This window comes from Anser anser, assembly GCF_964211835.1.
Source record: "Anser anser genome assembly, chromosome: 1".
Taxonomy (NCBI): Eukaryota; Metazoa; Chordata; class Aves; order Anseriformes; family Anatidae; genus Anser; species Anser anser.
This window is the reverse complement of record NC_139720.1, coordinates 117,359,171-117,374,333: the sequence shown is the minus strand read 5'-3', so window position 1 is coordinate 117,374,333 and position 15,163 is coordinate 117,359,171. Positions and strand designations below refer to the sequence as shown.

The window sequence follows — 15,163 nt, the reverse complement described above, 5'->3', positions numbered from 1 at the left end:
CCTCCGGCCGGCCGCCTCCTCGCTGCTGCTGGGGCCCGTCCCGGTGCCGCGGCAGAGGGAAGAGGAGCAGAGGGGTCAGCGGCACGGCCGCCACGGAGCCAAAGGGCAAGGGGGACGCTCGGAGCGAGCACGGTGCTTGGACTCGGTCGCTTGAAGTGCTGCCAGGTCTCTGAACGTTCGCGCGCGTACACCGGGAAGTATCAGAAAGCCCGAGGCCCGAGCAGCTGGAGCCGTGCAGTTGTTACCTGAAGTCTTAACATCCAGAAAAAGCGCTTCCCCGTTCCTTAAGGCTATGTGGAAAATCTCAAAAAAAAAAAAAACAAAAAAAACCAACAACCAAAAACCACCCCACAATCGTAAACGTACTACTAACATCAAGGAAAGAAGTTCCCAATTATTTTTTTTCTTTAGTTCTCTTTTTTTTTCGAAGTCGCCTCAAATTTGCAGGGGGGGGACGGGGTGTCTTTCTTGAGGTTTTCAAACAGGCTGCTTCCCCAGCATTGTGCCAAAGAAAGCACTCTCGGGGTAAGTCCTAAGGATGCTCAGAGCAGAGGGAGGCTGTGAAGGTGAGCAGCTGAGGGCCCAGCAGTGAGCAACCAGCTGGAGGAAGGGCAGGCTGGTAGGTTTGTCTCTGCCCCACAGCCATCTTCAGGAGCGGGGCAGAGCCGTGGTATTTGTCCCCTGGACAACAGCTTTGGAAAGGTTCCTCAGGACCCGAGAGAAAAAGCTCCTTCTGCTTGCCCAGCCACCAAGAGAAAAAGAGTTTAAAACCACTGGATCCTTATTGCTAATGGGAGGGTGATATAAAAGATGGAGGCCATTGACTGGTGTCCAGAGACAACAACCTGGTATGAATTCCAGCACCATTCCACTTCCCAGCAGCTGGATTTCTCACCAGGGTGGATTGCTGGTTTTGGATACCTCCCCAATTTTTCCCGTCTGTTAACAGTCTTCCACTATTTGGAAGTTGTATTTGGAACAGTCATAAAGCTTTTTTTTTTTTTTTTTTTTTTTTTTTTTTTTTTTTGTATCTAAACGGCCTTGCCATTGCTTGAATGCAATTTCAGAATTGCTGGCATTTCTGTGTAGGCTATCTGAAGCATATTTTTGTCAATGTGTTAACAAGCACTGCGTCTCCTGGGAGAACCTGAATTAGCTCAGGGTTTCTAAACAATATGCGTGCTCGACACAGGAGATGTAGGAAAAAATCTTTCTTATTTTCTTATGAGTTTTTAGTCTGAGTTGTTCTGTAAATAGACATGAGGAACAAAGAGAAAGCTGGGACCACTAACTCTTCATCTATAAAATGATGCCGAGAACCCAAGAACTGATGCGACTTGCCAAAGGTTACACAGGCAGCCAGGGGTCTCGCAAAGGAACCTAGAGCCAGCCCCACGCCCGAGCCATAAGGGCCATCCTTGCTCCCAGCTGCTACATTAGCCTTCTGTTTTCTCTAGTCTGAATTTCTTTCCTCACAATTATCCCCGTCCTAATATAACAGAATATAGGCCACTTTTAAGGACACCCCAGGGGAGTTCGGGAAGCGTCAGTACAGTTTAGAAAGGTCTGGTCTGGCATGATTTTAAACTAAATTAAGCATAGGAGATGCTTCTAGGACAAAAGAGCACATGAAAATGAGACATGAAAGCTTGAAGGGGTGGCTCTTTCAAGTCCTTTTCCAAACCTCCAGGGAAAAGTTAATGTTGCCCCCTTCTTTGATAGAGGACATTGGCATTTGCCTAGTACAAGGTGTCTTGGCTTGCATGTTCCCTCTCCAGGGCTGGAAACATGCTGTCATAGATTTTGGAAACTGAGTGTATCCGTCTCCACTCTGCAAACAGCAAAATGTAATACCAAAAGCACCTCATAATGATTGGGAGAGATAAGACAGAAAGAGAGAACATGTCAAAGACCCAACCAACAAAACCAGAAAGCGTAAATAATCTTAATTAGGTCATTTTTAAATAACTGGATATTAACTGCTTTAGGAACTCTCCAGACTTGACAAAACACTCAGATTTGGAAAGGGGTACTGCCATTTGAAGTGCATGTCAGACTGGAGAAACTGAGACTGCTGCTAAGAATTTTAGGCACTAATTTTAACTCAGATACCTGGCATGGGCTCTGTGAGCATTAGGAAGGAGTTAACACACAGCCCATGCGCTGTATTCTGTGGAGCTGCAGATTTACAGAACCACGTCCCTCTTACTCTATTTTGCAGTTAACAATTTGTTGAGAGCTGACCTACTGACCCTGTACATTGACCCCAAGTTTGTGGGATACTTTATTATTGTAAACACACATCTAAACCTATGTGTGTCCCTAACTAGATATTAACACATTCTTTTCTATCCCAAGCTTGCCATATATCACAACGCTTTCAGAGGTGGGGATGAATTTCTAAATGCAATGAAATGTGTGTAGGCAAAAAAAATTACAATAAGGGAGCTCAAAAATGTCGAGCAGATCGTATTGGGAGTGGTACCATCCTCAGGTGAACACTGAGGATAACACGCAAGCCCCAAGACAAATATGTATTTATAATTTCATGAAATGGAACCACATGAGAGGAGACAGATGGTCTGGACACTTGACAAGATACTTTGTTTAGAGTCCTAAGAGCTTAATTAAAATAATCCGGAGCGTAGAAGGGAATCTCTCAAAGGATAAAATTAAAACAAACAAAGCCACGTTACATGAACACCACACTTGTAAAGTCAATCACTCGAACGTTCAAAGCACCTGTACTACAGTGCTTACGTTGCCCTCACCGTGTTATCTCCTGTTGTCTAACTCTCACAATGAGATTGCTTAGCCATCCTCATCTCATCAGTCTACATCCTCATCAGTCTACAGTCGTCATCCTCATCAGTCTACCACTTCCTCGCGAGGGGGAGTGGAGAGGCAGGTGATCTATTCTCCGTTATCACCAGTGATAGGACTCATGGGAATGGTGTTAAGCTGAGGCAGGGGAAGTTTAGGCTGGACATCAGGAAGAGGTTCTTCACCGAGAGGGTGGTTGCACACTGGAACAGGCTCCCCAGGGAAGTAGTCACTGCACCAAGCCTGTCCGAATTTAAGAAGCGTTTGGACTGCACACTTAGTCACACGGTCTGAACTTTTGGGTTGACCTGTGTGGTGCCAGGAGTTGGACTTGATGATCCTTATGGGTCCCTTCCAACTCGGGATATTCTATGATTCTGTGATCTCAGTACCTTGGAAGATTGTAGAACAAAGACACCTAGGACCTACGTCCATGTTTATGAAGGACAAGAAGATGACTGGGAAGTCAGCATGGATTTACCCACGGTAGTAAACCATGCCCGACAAACCCGACTGCCTTCTGTGACGAAGTTAAAGCAGTGGGAGAAGAGTAGTAAGGATGAGAGCACCAAACACAAACAGTCTAGTTAGATAGCAGGTAAAGGTTTGGGATTTTTTTGTTAGCTGTGTCTTGTTGCTTTAAACTGTGATGATGTTGGAATGCTGGAGGTAACCAGAGAGACTATGGGAGCTCCAATCTTGGAGGTATTCAAAACTCAGCCAGACAGGGCCCAGGACAACGTGACCTAATTGCACCTGCTGCAGAGCAGAGGACTGATCATCTCAAGAGGCCAATTCCAACCTCAGTTTCCAAGAGTCTAAGGTCATGATCCTACAGGATAGCATGAGCATGTTTTCTACTACCTTCCTCACAGGACAGGAGTAGTCACTGACTGGGCCCACCAGCAAATAAAATCATTTGGAACAGACAAACGGCTGCTCTCACAAGCATCCCAAAAGCCACAAAGATCACAAATTCCCACCAGAGCCCTTTTGTGAGCTGCGGGATTCTGATCAGCATAAAGATGAAGAGTCCTACTCTGCTACAGTAGTCTGCTTCAGCAGACTTGGACAGCCTGAAGACTCTTCTTAACTTGTGTTCCCATCACCATGAGCAGCTAAAGGAAGAACTATCTTCAGATAGCCTTCAAACTTCTCACTGTTTATTCTTCACATGTAAGTGTAGACAATGTAATTGTACAAGTAGCTTTGCCAGTAGTGTCTCATGTGGTGGGAGAAAAGACTAACGGCAGATATTTTATGGCCTATGAGTTTACAGGCAACCAGAGCAAATGCATTGAACATGTTTTGTTGAAAGCTAGGGACATGCTTTGGAAGATTTGTAAGTGGACCAGCTAAAAGGCTTATTTCCCAAATTTAAAATAAATCTTGCAGATGGCCTTGTAGATTGCACTGGTTACCATGACTGGATGCCAAAGGAGACACAAGGACAGCCAAAAAAACCCTTCACCTTGCAATACCTGAAGTGATCAGCACAAACTCTGCTTTTATTACTACTTTTGGACCTCAGATTTTGGGTTTTCAACTGCTGTTGAATTCATAAATAAATTTTGAAGGATCTATGTGCAAGGAAATTATTGAAAGCAATTTTATTAGCAGGAGAGTTGATTGCTACGCTAGAAGAGATTCAAAGGATTTGAAGTTAGAAAAATCACTCCCTTCAACAAGAGAAGCAGGAGTGTCATCTTTTTAATGAGAAGTTAGTGAATTCCCTTTCTGGATTTTCATGTACTCCCACAATAACACACCATCTACACTGAAAATCCCACTTGTGAAGTAACCCCAATTCTATAGGGCTGGTTTTCACAAAGCCTATGCCGTGACTTGATTTCTTTCTTTCACATTTCCAGGAATTATGTGAATATCCTGGATTACACATTCTTTAAAACAAGGTTCCTGACTGTATCTGACAAGTGCCTAGCACAGCAAGACAAAGTTACTCATTATCATAACATCACTGAATATGAGCATATTGTATCACATCCTGCCTGAAATTTAAATGTTAGCACATGACTCAAACACAATGCCATCTGATAGGAGTCAAGTACCAAAAAACGAAGCCTTTTTCCTTGAAGTCCAGGAAAACACAACAGTGGGAAAAAGTCTGTGCTGTGCCCTTCCTTACATTATCCCCCCGTGCCAGAGCAGTCGGGCTGGTTCGCTGAACAAAACGTATGCAAGACACGCACCGCATGTACCAGAAGAATTATGAAGTTCCTTGACCTTACATTCCAGCTCCATTTTAGAGGTGCGGCTAAGACCACCGCAAGACACTCAGATAGGGTTGCACAGATACAAAGGGCATTCATCTTTTTTTTTTTTTTTCCTTTTTTCTTCCTATAGCTATGAAAAAAGGCTAGCAAAAGGCCTTATCTCCATATGAGTTCAAATAATGCTACAGATCCAGCTCAGGAGTGTAGGAATTGGGTGAAAAGACAACACTTCAGTTTCAACCCACTCCTTAGCTGATTAACTCAGTGTTTATAACACCAGCCCTCCTTAGAAATAAAAAGCACACTAGGCGACTCGGAACAGCTAACGATCACAGCTACCGCGAGCAGACTTAGCGAACACATAAGCATATTAACGGGCAGCATCGAATTTTTACTTTCACTGTTTAGATTCCCTCTGACAGCTCGCAGCCTCCTCCTGTCATCACAAAACAAACGACTAGGAATACATTTCGGCATCAGCACAGATCTAAACTACAGGGTTCACGTTACTGCACTGAGCCTCAGTTAACGACAGCACAGCAGCTTGAGTGCGGCCCTCCAGTGGGCCCTTAATAAGGGAAGTGTCAGAGAGCTCATTTTGAAGAGCCATTTCCTTATTCTTTCATCTTTTTAATGCTAACGGCTGATTTCTTTCCCTTTTACAAGTACGGCGTATGCGGTACCACTCGTGGCTCCGAGTGACTCTCTGCTCTTTATTCCTCAGCACGCGGATTTTTACATTTGCTGATTTTAAATTTCATAGTTGGAGTCAGTAATATGCTTTTTAGTTTTTACAGGACAATAAAATTGCTCGCCAGAGGTTTCTGACTCAAAATTCTAAACAGCAGATTGATGTAGGCCTCTTGATCCTTCTTACCATATTTTTGCCAAGTCTGAGTATAAAATAGCTGTTCTAGTAATTGCACCCAGGGATTTGTGCCCAATAGCCAGATAGACTGCTAAAGCTGACTCCACGTTCCCTTTGATCTCGCATATTCTGCTGCTTGAAAGAATACAGACAGGTGATGGAAAATGCTGGAGCTATTGCAAGTACAACCGCTCAAAGACCAATTAACACCGAAAAAACAAAATGAACAAAAAGCCAAAATGGAACCAAACCCACAACAGCTGGTGGTCATCAAGGCAGCTTTCCCAGAGGGCAGAAGACTGTTACTAATAGGATGGAAATACAAAATTTACTGAGACCACTGCAACTGCTGATAACATATATTGAGAAGTGCCTCATTTCTCACATTTTCTGCAGAGCGAGAGTGAAGCTGGGCAGCCATGTTAATTTTAATTGTGGAAAAAAAATAAGTGGGAACAGAAACAGTCCCACTGAACAATTAGCACGAGGAGCTGATTTTACCATTATGCTGTTTTTCCCCACGTTTAAATAACATCCAAGTGATTCTAGCCATAGAAATAAATTATTTCTCAAAGTGTAATCAGTGTAGTATAAATCATTAATAGCGGCCCCGTGAGATTCTCTTATATTTTATATAGCTTTAATTACTGCAGAACCTGGATGCCAGAACCCTCAGCAGAAGAAGACTGTGTTCTCCCTTTACACTAACACAGGTTTTGAGATGTCTCAGCCACATTACATAAATTTACATTCATCTACTAACACACATACACTGCTGTCACAAGAGACAAATACTACTTACCCTGTTTTGAGCAAAGGATTTAAAATTCAAATCCAGACTAGATGTAACCTCTGTAAAGCCAGGAACACGTTTGTGTGCAAGGAGAACAGCTCACTGCATTATGGTGATAGTAATACCTGCTAAAATCATGGCACATACTGAACAGACACATCCACACAAGCCATTACTTTCCTTGACACAGTGCTGAAAAAATGGTCAATAACAAAAATTTGGAGACACTGAAAATTCAAGACAGTTTTCCATTTTTTTTTTTTTTATAAACATATATGTATGTATGAATATTTACATACACACTGAGGGGTAAAAAAGCTATTTTTATTCACTGATGATTCACTGATCTGTTGCTTGATCATAAAAATCAAGGAGTGAGGGACTCCAAGAGCCAAGAAGAACTGTTCAAAAGCACACACATAAGTTATCATATGTTTATTGATTTATAATAGATTATACATCAGAGCTAAGTAGAAGAATTTTTATCATATAATCTGCATATTTGTTTTAAATGTGGTTCTTTCAGTGCCTTGGCGATGGTCTCCCAGAAGATGGCTGCGGCTGCCTGAATTTTGAGAGAACCACAACAGAATCAACGAAGGTGTATATATTATACTCATGATGCTGGAGGTTCTTGTAGGTAGAATTATCAAATTCTTCAGGAGCAGGCTGAGCAGCTGCTGCAGGCTCTGTGAAAACAAATAGTAACTGGTGACTATAAAGATGCTACTACAGAGGGCAATATCCTTAATTGCTGAGCCAACCTTCATATATTTTCAGATCCCACATTCAGGCAATATTAAAAAAAAAAAAGTCAGCAACAATAACAAAGGGATAAGTTTAGGATCACACAAGGTACCAGCAGAACTCCGTAAAGAAGCACAGTAGTATGCAGCAGGGGAATGGGAAACGGTACAAGTCATCTAATACAGCACAGGTTTTCAAACTCAAACTACCACCTAATGCTGGGGGAGGACTGGGCAGAACACTCATTTACATTTTGAAGACATATGTCTGCACTTCCTGGTTCTTTCACAGTTGCCTTGGTTTTCACTTCAGCCAGAACAGCAGGTGACATTCTTAGCAAGCCAGAAGAGGCAAAGAAGCAGCAGCAATGATATATCATGTCAGACCATGAGATACAGCTATTAGAACTATTTTGCAGATTGATTTTTTTTTCCATGGGGAAAAGTGACGGAGTTATTATGATCTTCACAGTTTAATTCCACATGTGGTTATACTGAACAATAATAGATCAAGAGCCTTTGATGTACATTTTCTTTCTTTGAGAAAGAATTAATTGCAATAGAATCTTCTAAACCTTGTAATCAGCTCTTCCTCCTAGGAGTAATCTAATAAAACTATTCAGAACTCCTTACTTCACATTAAAACCAACATTAATTCTTACACTTCTAGAATATTATGCAAATATAGGCAGTACTATTTACATAAAAGGTTCCTGTTATGGGCTGATTTTACAACCAAGGAAATTGCAAGAAATAAAGCTTTATTCCCAATATTAATTTATTCTCATACTCCCAGAGTTTTAACAATAGGAAAGACATACGCATAATCTAGTGAAAAGCTTCCTTGTTTAAATTTGCATGTAGTGGCTTATGTTAGCTCGCATTAAGCTCCTTTTTGTAATGCTACACCCTACAATAAAAACGCAAGAACTCAGGCAACCGAACACCAGAATTTCCCTTTAATTATGACACAATTATTGCAATGTAAAATGCTATCAGTTTAAGAGCGTGTATGCTTAAAATTCAGCAAGGCTTGCTTATAAATTGGCACGTAGTAAGCCCCGGTTTCAGCAAAACAACGCACAGCCTATGAAAGGAAACACCCTGAGCCTACTGCTCTGTTCCTACTGAGGCGGCTCACAGGAGACACCGCTACACGTACAAAAGCCAGATGATGCGGTCTTGGCTGCAAATAGCCCCAAGAACAAGCAGGCGTAGGCAAGCGTACATCCAACCTGCAAGAGACAGTTGTTCCAAATTAAGAGACAGATGCTCAGGAAGAAAAGCAGATGGAGTCTCATTTTTCCTGCCCAAATACACTGTACTTGGCTTCTCAAAGGAGAAATTTATCCCTGAGATCATCCTCCCCACACTTCAGACTTCTTGTGTGCTTTCTCTCTTAAAGAGCAAGGATTTCACAGGATGTTCTTCCAAAATGAATCAGAGATGTATTTCTGAGTTACCACGCTGCTATTTTGCTACTTCTTTAGCAGTTCAAGTCAGCAGTTTTTGCTGACTGCTTGGTATGCCTGCTCTACAAAGCGGATGACATCACCTGAACATCTAGGTCTGTAATGAGAAAAATTGCTTTTACATCTTCAGTACGCTTGCTGCAGAGTTTGCAGATGAGTGAAAGAGCACAGAAGTACAGACCACAGAAGGTATCATTAACTGTGAACATTAAACGTGGGAAAGCAGTAGCTGTTTTCAAAGAAGGCCTCAAAAGGGAGAACAAGATACCCTGAAGACAGCAGTGATGCCACTGAACAGCACAGCTAGGTTGCACTCTCTGCTGTCCGCTGACACCCAGAGGTGTTTCACTCGCAGTAAAGGAGTGTGGACCCACCTCTACCAACCTCCACAGCCCTACCACCTCCACAGAGCAAGAGGACCTCGAAGGCACAAGTGCTTCTTCCAGCATAACCAGGTCTACCACAAAGGTTTTGCTGCTGGTGTGGCTGTGTGTCTGAGACGTGGTTATTTTATAGGTCTGCAGGGCAAGTTTGCCACGTGGGCTTAATCTTATTCTGGATTTACAGCACCAGAGTAGGGAAGGCTGTTTCGTACAGCTACAGAGTGCCATAATCTTCACCTTGAATCATTGGCACATTTCAAGACCAAGTCCTCCTTCTCCTACTCGTATTCAAGTCTCTCCATGCCTCTTGTACTGTGCCCAGAACTGGACCTAGCACCCTGGTGTGGCTGCACCAGTGCTGAGCAGAAGGGAGGATCACCTCTCTCCACCTGCTGGTGGCACTCCTAATGCAGCCCAGGACACCACCGGTCGTCTTTGCTGCCAGGGCACACTGCTGGTTCCACCTGCTGTCCACTGAGACCCCGGGGCCTCTTCTGCAAGGACATCGCTTGAAGGATGTTATCCTCAGGGCTTTACAGTGACGCTGCTTTTGTTTCAAACAGGCATTTCTGTTAATTTGAAGAACCAACCAGAAGAGTGGTCTTAAGAATGGTACGCTACCTAAGTTGGATGTCAAACGCGGGAAGTCATAAAAGATCAGGACAGAGGGGCATTTACTACTGAAATATGCAGAGCAAGATCAGCAGGAAAGTCAACAGGACTGGTGGCAACTAAGAATGGTACATTATGGGGGTGCAGCTAGGGAGACCGTTATATGGTGCACGATGCTTTTTTCCTGAAACAAGTCACTGTCTCCTGTTTAACTCACAACAAAACCTGGGTTATGTTGTCAGCTCTACGCTGCTGCAACGTGACTCTCTTAAAAGCTACCAATCTCAGAATCAACATCTGCTTCTGGCATTACATTATGATTTCTCGAAGTCTCCTGAAATCTGAAGCACTGCAAGAGTTTGGGAAAGAACAGGGAGGAAGGAGAGGGGGAGGGAGAGCAGGATTTAAACAAAAATCAGATGACACCAAATTTAGCTCAGGAAAAAAGCAGCTACCAAATCCTTCTGAGGAAAAAAAAAAAGAAAAGAAAAGCGAAAGCAAGCTTTGTCATATAAACCCCATGATTTTGTTCATAATCTCGTTTTCATTTTATAAATAACAACTGGCTTATAAAACTGTAATTACAGTGAAGACTGCTTCCTTGCACAATGTAAGTGCAAACTGAGCGTTATGAAGCTCTTATAATAAAATTAGTAATGAATTTCTCTTCCAAAAAGTCACTGCTACACCATTAGCTTCAATACAGAGATCAAAGAATCACAAACAGAGAAGATTTGGAAACTATTTAAAAAAATACACCCTAGCCCAGAAGAATCAACACAGTTCAAACAATTTAAAGGTGTACCCTCTATCGTGCTGCTTTCTCCAGCTTGGTCACCTGCTTCCTGAACAGTCTCCTCCTTTGTACCCATCACCAACACCGCACTTTCAGAAGTCTCCTCTTCTTGTTTAGAAGTTACTTCTACTGCTTCTGACTCCCGTGCCTCCTTTACCCTTTTTGCTTCCCCTCTGGACACAAGGTTTTGCTTTTTGTCTTCCTGAGCCACTGATGGAGCTTTCAGCTGAGTAGTCGCTACCTGGCTTCCAGTGGCCTTTTCCTTCAAATCGGATTTAAGAGTGGTGTCTGTCAGGGCTTGGTTTTCATCCAAGTGTGGTTCTAAGGCCAGCTTCTGCTGATCTGCTTCTTTTGGAGCTGATTTTATGTTGGGGTCCCTTGCTTTGGATTTTGATGTTTTATGACCGACTGGTGCTTTAGAAAACATCACCTGCTTGATGGTAGATACATCAGGTTCTGTTTTGCTTGGCTTCTTCTTAGCTACAGATTCTTTGTGGCGTTTCTGGGGCAAGTTATCCTTTGGTAGCTTTGATGCATTTATTGTTACTTTCTCAGAAATGTTGGGATCTCGTCTAGGAAACTCCACTCTGGTTTTAATGGCAGCTTCTGAATCATCATCATCATTTTCTTCTTCAGAATCTGAGCTAGAATCTGAATCCGAGCTGGATGAAGATGAGCTTTCTTCTTCAGCTAATTCTTTCCTTATGCCTCCTCCTGTTGCAGCTGTAGTGTGTTTTTCCTCCTCAATGGAAGAAACAATTACACGCTGAGGAAATGCAACCACAGTTTTTCTTGACATCATCGTTCTCAGATCTTCATCAGAAGGTTTTGAAGCTTCCTTGAGATTAGTACTAGATATTGTCTCACCTTCATTTGGAGATTCTGAGCTAGAAGACAACATTTTAGGAAATTCAACTGTTGCCTTCGTGGCTAGCAGCTTGGTGCTTCCCTGAGGTGTCATTACATCTAGGAAACGGCATAAAGAGGGTTATCATCGTTATACCTGACATCCCTGTTAATTAACGATCTTAGTCATATAATTTTAACTTTCTGACATGATGTGGTAAAAAAGCAAATTGAAAGAAGTTATTATACTAAATATAGGAATTACGAAGCAGAAAGGTTGAGGACATTTTAAGTTAAAGACAACAGAGCTCTAGTTAGCACTGAACAGTTTCTGCTGCTGTGATTGCTGGAACTCATGAAATAACACCTTTTGCTCCTTGCTTTGTCAGACTCCTTACAAGACCTGTTCTTCTCTGTGCTTCAACTCTGCATCAGTGGAAATGGTTTACAGACACCTTCTTACCTCAGATGAGCATTAAGATAGCTTGTTAGCTGAGCTCTTCAAATATGTTGTTACAGAGATAATATTTGCCTGTGAAGAGGCCAGCAGAGCAGAAGACACAGTAAACAGACACAGCAATAGCCAGCCTTTTGCAATAGTTATCTTTTAAGCAGTAGGGAGGGATGACTCCCAAGGGACTAGTACCAGAGTAAGAGATACGTGAGGCCATACATGGAAGTATTACTTGCTGATGGGTCCATGTGACCTACCAACTGAATTGCATCTAACACAGTTTAACTCAGTTTCCCCAAGAGTCCATCTCCTCCAGTCCTCACTATCTCCACTTCTTATTTTTAGTTTGAGACCTCTTCCTAAAGAAGTGTTAGAAGACTTCCTGGTGCTTCACGGTAGCCTGTCTTTATTTCTTCTCCCTCACAGACACCTTCATTAAGCTGAGTTCTCCAGACAAGGAGCAAACAGTTGAAGAGGAGCAACAACTTTCAGGCCCTCACACAGAGTATCAAATACCTCTTGGAAGTCCATGCCAGTGATGTCCTTGAGAGGCTGATCAACAACATGTACTGTTGTTGTTAGAAAAAACAGGAGGACCAAAAGGTCTGGGAGTATATTAAGAAGCCACACCACCACGGAAATTTGCTGCAGCAAAGCTGATTCCATAAGGAGTTGCACCATTTCCAACCTGCAGTGTAATTCAGCAGATTTCCAGTCTATTGTGCAGATATATCTGCAGTTTGGAAGTCCAGACCTACTTTGCAGGACCATAAGTTAGATGCAGTTTTCCCCCTTACTAGCATTTTACAGTAATACCTTGTATGACCTAAGGCGATACCGTAAGTAGCACTGAATAGAAGCAAGTCTTTAGCAATGTCGAACTGAAAACATCACAGAAGAGACAGATATGTGGAATTAGAAGCAAAGTATTTAACAAAGAAATACAGAACTCTTAACATAAATTCAAATACAAGAGCAAAAAAAATAGTTTTATAGTATTACTGTACAGGTAATACTTTTGAAGAATTTTCAGACACATACTTCTCTCTGCCAGACTAAAGGTGCAGGGTGGGGAGGGGGGCTGAGGGGAGCAGGAGGATGGGCAGTTGCCTTTGGTGGAAGCCTGCCTGCCTGCAGACTGATGCAGCCAAACACAGAAGCCTGTATAAATTAATACTTCAGAAAGCGTCACTCCAGGCTGAAAAGTTCTTTGAAGAACTGCACAGGAAGAACACAAGAATGCCCAAAGGGAAGACAGACAAGCAAAACCTGCGCAAAAGCTGAAGAAGAAGTGTTAATACTATGACATCCTAAGAAATCAAGGAGGCAGACAGCATTCGAACTGAACATTAAGAGGAAGTACTGCTGCAAAAATAGTTTAAACAGTAATGTTTAGAAATGTTGAAAAGACATTTCCACTCACAAGCATCAAGTGCAATACAATCAGTACTGACACTTTAATTAGGGTATTTCAAACTTTGTATTACCTGATTTGTATGTGGCTATTGCTAAACTGACTCTGTCAGAAGAACGCACACAAAATGAGAACATTATCCCCAGATGAAACTTGGAACAGGGTTGTATCGTTAGTATCGTTAATGGAACATGTTTAAAACACATTCACACTCAGAAAGGGGGCATCCAGAACTTACAGGTCAACTCCCCATCACTGACTTCATTAGGAAACGTGACCATTTTCTCTAAGCAAAGAAAATGTGTATAGCTTGCTCCAGATAGAACCTGAAAGAGGCAGCTGCATCCTATACATCTTGACTAAACATAATCATTTGCAGGGAAAGCAGCTGGCTGAAAGAGGTAGAATAATAGGTCTCCTGGCACCTTCTGAAATCAGAGAGCTGCAGGACAATGAATTTAGAAACTGCTGTTATAACTACAGAGCAAATACGCTTAAAGTAATGCATAAAATAAGTTACAGTAAGAAACAATTTGTTATTCAGACAGGCCTATATCAATCTATGCAGAAAAGGCTTTCTCAATCCAAGCTTTTATTTGCCTTGGTATTTAAGAGGCAAACATTAAAAGCCAGAAGTCTGCATTCAGCTACTCTTTCAGTCAGCTTTTCAATAGCTGTCAACAAGTCTGATTATTCCCACATACGGTTCCTTGAAATTGTGCTGTTAAAGCACCTAGATCTCTAGTTTGGGATGAAAATCCTACTCATTGAACCGATTAGCCTCTACGTACTTCCAAACAGCATTTTGCACATGTTATCCTTTCTTCGAAATCTGTATTTGTATGTTGGCTTTGGTCTGGACAGAAGTGGTTCAAATACTCCTGAACACTGAACGCACTTTGGCATCCAAAGCCAGGTCTATGTCTTACCTGGCCTGCAAACCTACGGGGTAAGAAGCATTGGAATTAAATTGAACACAACTGGATCAGGGTACTTTTCTGCAACCTGGAGCAGATACTCATGCCTTGGGAGTTTTTCTCTCTTCCAGCAAAGTGCACTGCCTTTTGAACCACATAATCCAAGCACTTCAAAAGGCAAAGGGGAACGTCTGAAGTTCAAAACCACACCTCAATTTAAAAAAAGAAAAAGAAGTATGCTGCTACACTCATTTCCATCAAGCTTCTGGCACCTTGCAAAGCTTGTCTATGTTAGGACAAACATAACAATAACTCTTCAAGCCTGGTCAAGCATGACAACAGCTAACATGTTAAGGGGACGGTAACCAGGAAGGGCTGCGAGAGTTCCTAAGCTCTTGCTGCCTATTTAGGGTTATTTATCTATAACCCAAGGTCCTTGCACTTCCAGCGGGGACAGCCCCAGAGGCAGCTAACCGTGCAAGCCCCAGCGGGCAGGCAGAGCCCCTCGGCCCGCAGGGGCCCGGCGGAGGGCTGCCTTGCGGTTTTAAGGCCGGGACGAGGGTCTGGGGCCGCGGGTGGTGTCTTACTGGTGTCCGCCGGCGTCCCGGAGCCCGCCGGCCGGGTGCACAGCGCCGCCGAGGAGGGCGCCCATCGGGTCGTCGGGGGGTCCAGCCGCAGCGCCTGCAAAACAGCGGCCAACACAGCGCTCACCCCGGGGCCGGCGGAGAGCCCCGGGGGGTTAGGAAGGGGACGGGGAAAAACGGGCCGGCCCCGGGGGCTCCGCCACCGCCTCCCCGGCACTCAC

The 15,163-nt window shown here is 43.1% G+C and overlaps 1 protein-coding gene across 2 annotated transcripts in view; it reads right to left on the bottom strand.

Moving 5' to 3' along the window:
* Positions 1–7,138: 7,138 nt before the first annotated feature.
* NDUFV3 (NADH:ubiquinone oxidoreductase subunit V3) overlaps positions 7,139–15,163 on the bottom strand; it is an 8,164-nt gene continuing 139 nt past the window's right edge. Inside the window, exons 2-4 of one of the 2 annotated variants that reach the window (XM_083840582.1) lie at positions 14,946–15,039; positions 10,737–11,614; positions 7,139–7,407 (exon numbers count right to left, since the gene is read on the bottom strand). In XM_083840582.1, the coding sequence (XP_083696708.1) occupies positions 7,241–7,407; positions 10,737–11,614; positions 14,946–15,010 (1,110 nt within the window). In that variant the 5' untranslated portion in view covers positions 15,011–15,039 and the 3' untranslated portion in view covers positions 7,139–7,240. Of the gene's footprint in view, positions 7,408–10,736; positions 11,694–14,945; positions 15,040–15,163 lie in introns of both variants that reach the window. The other variant, XM_083840581.1, reaches the window with a different exon arrangement.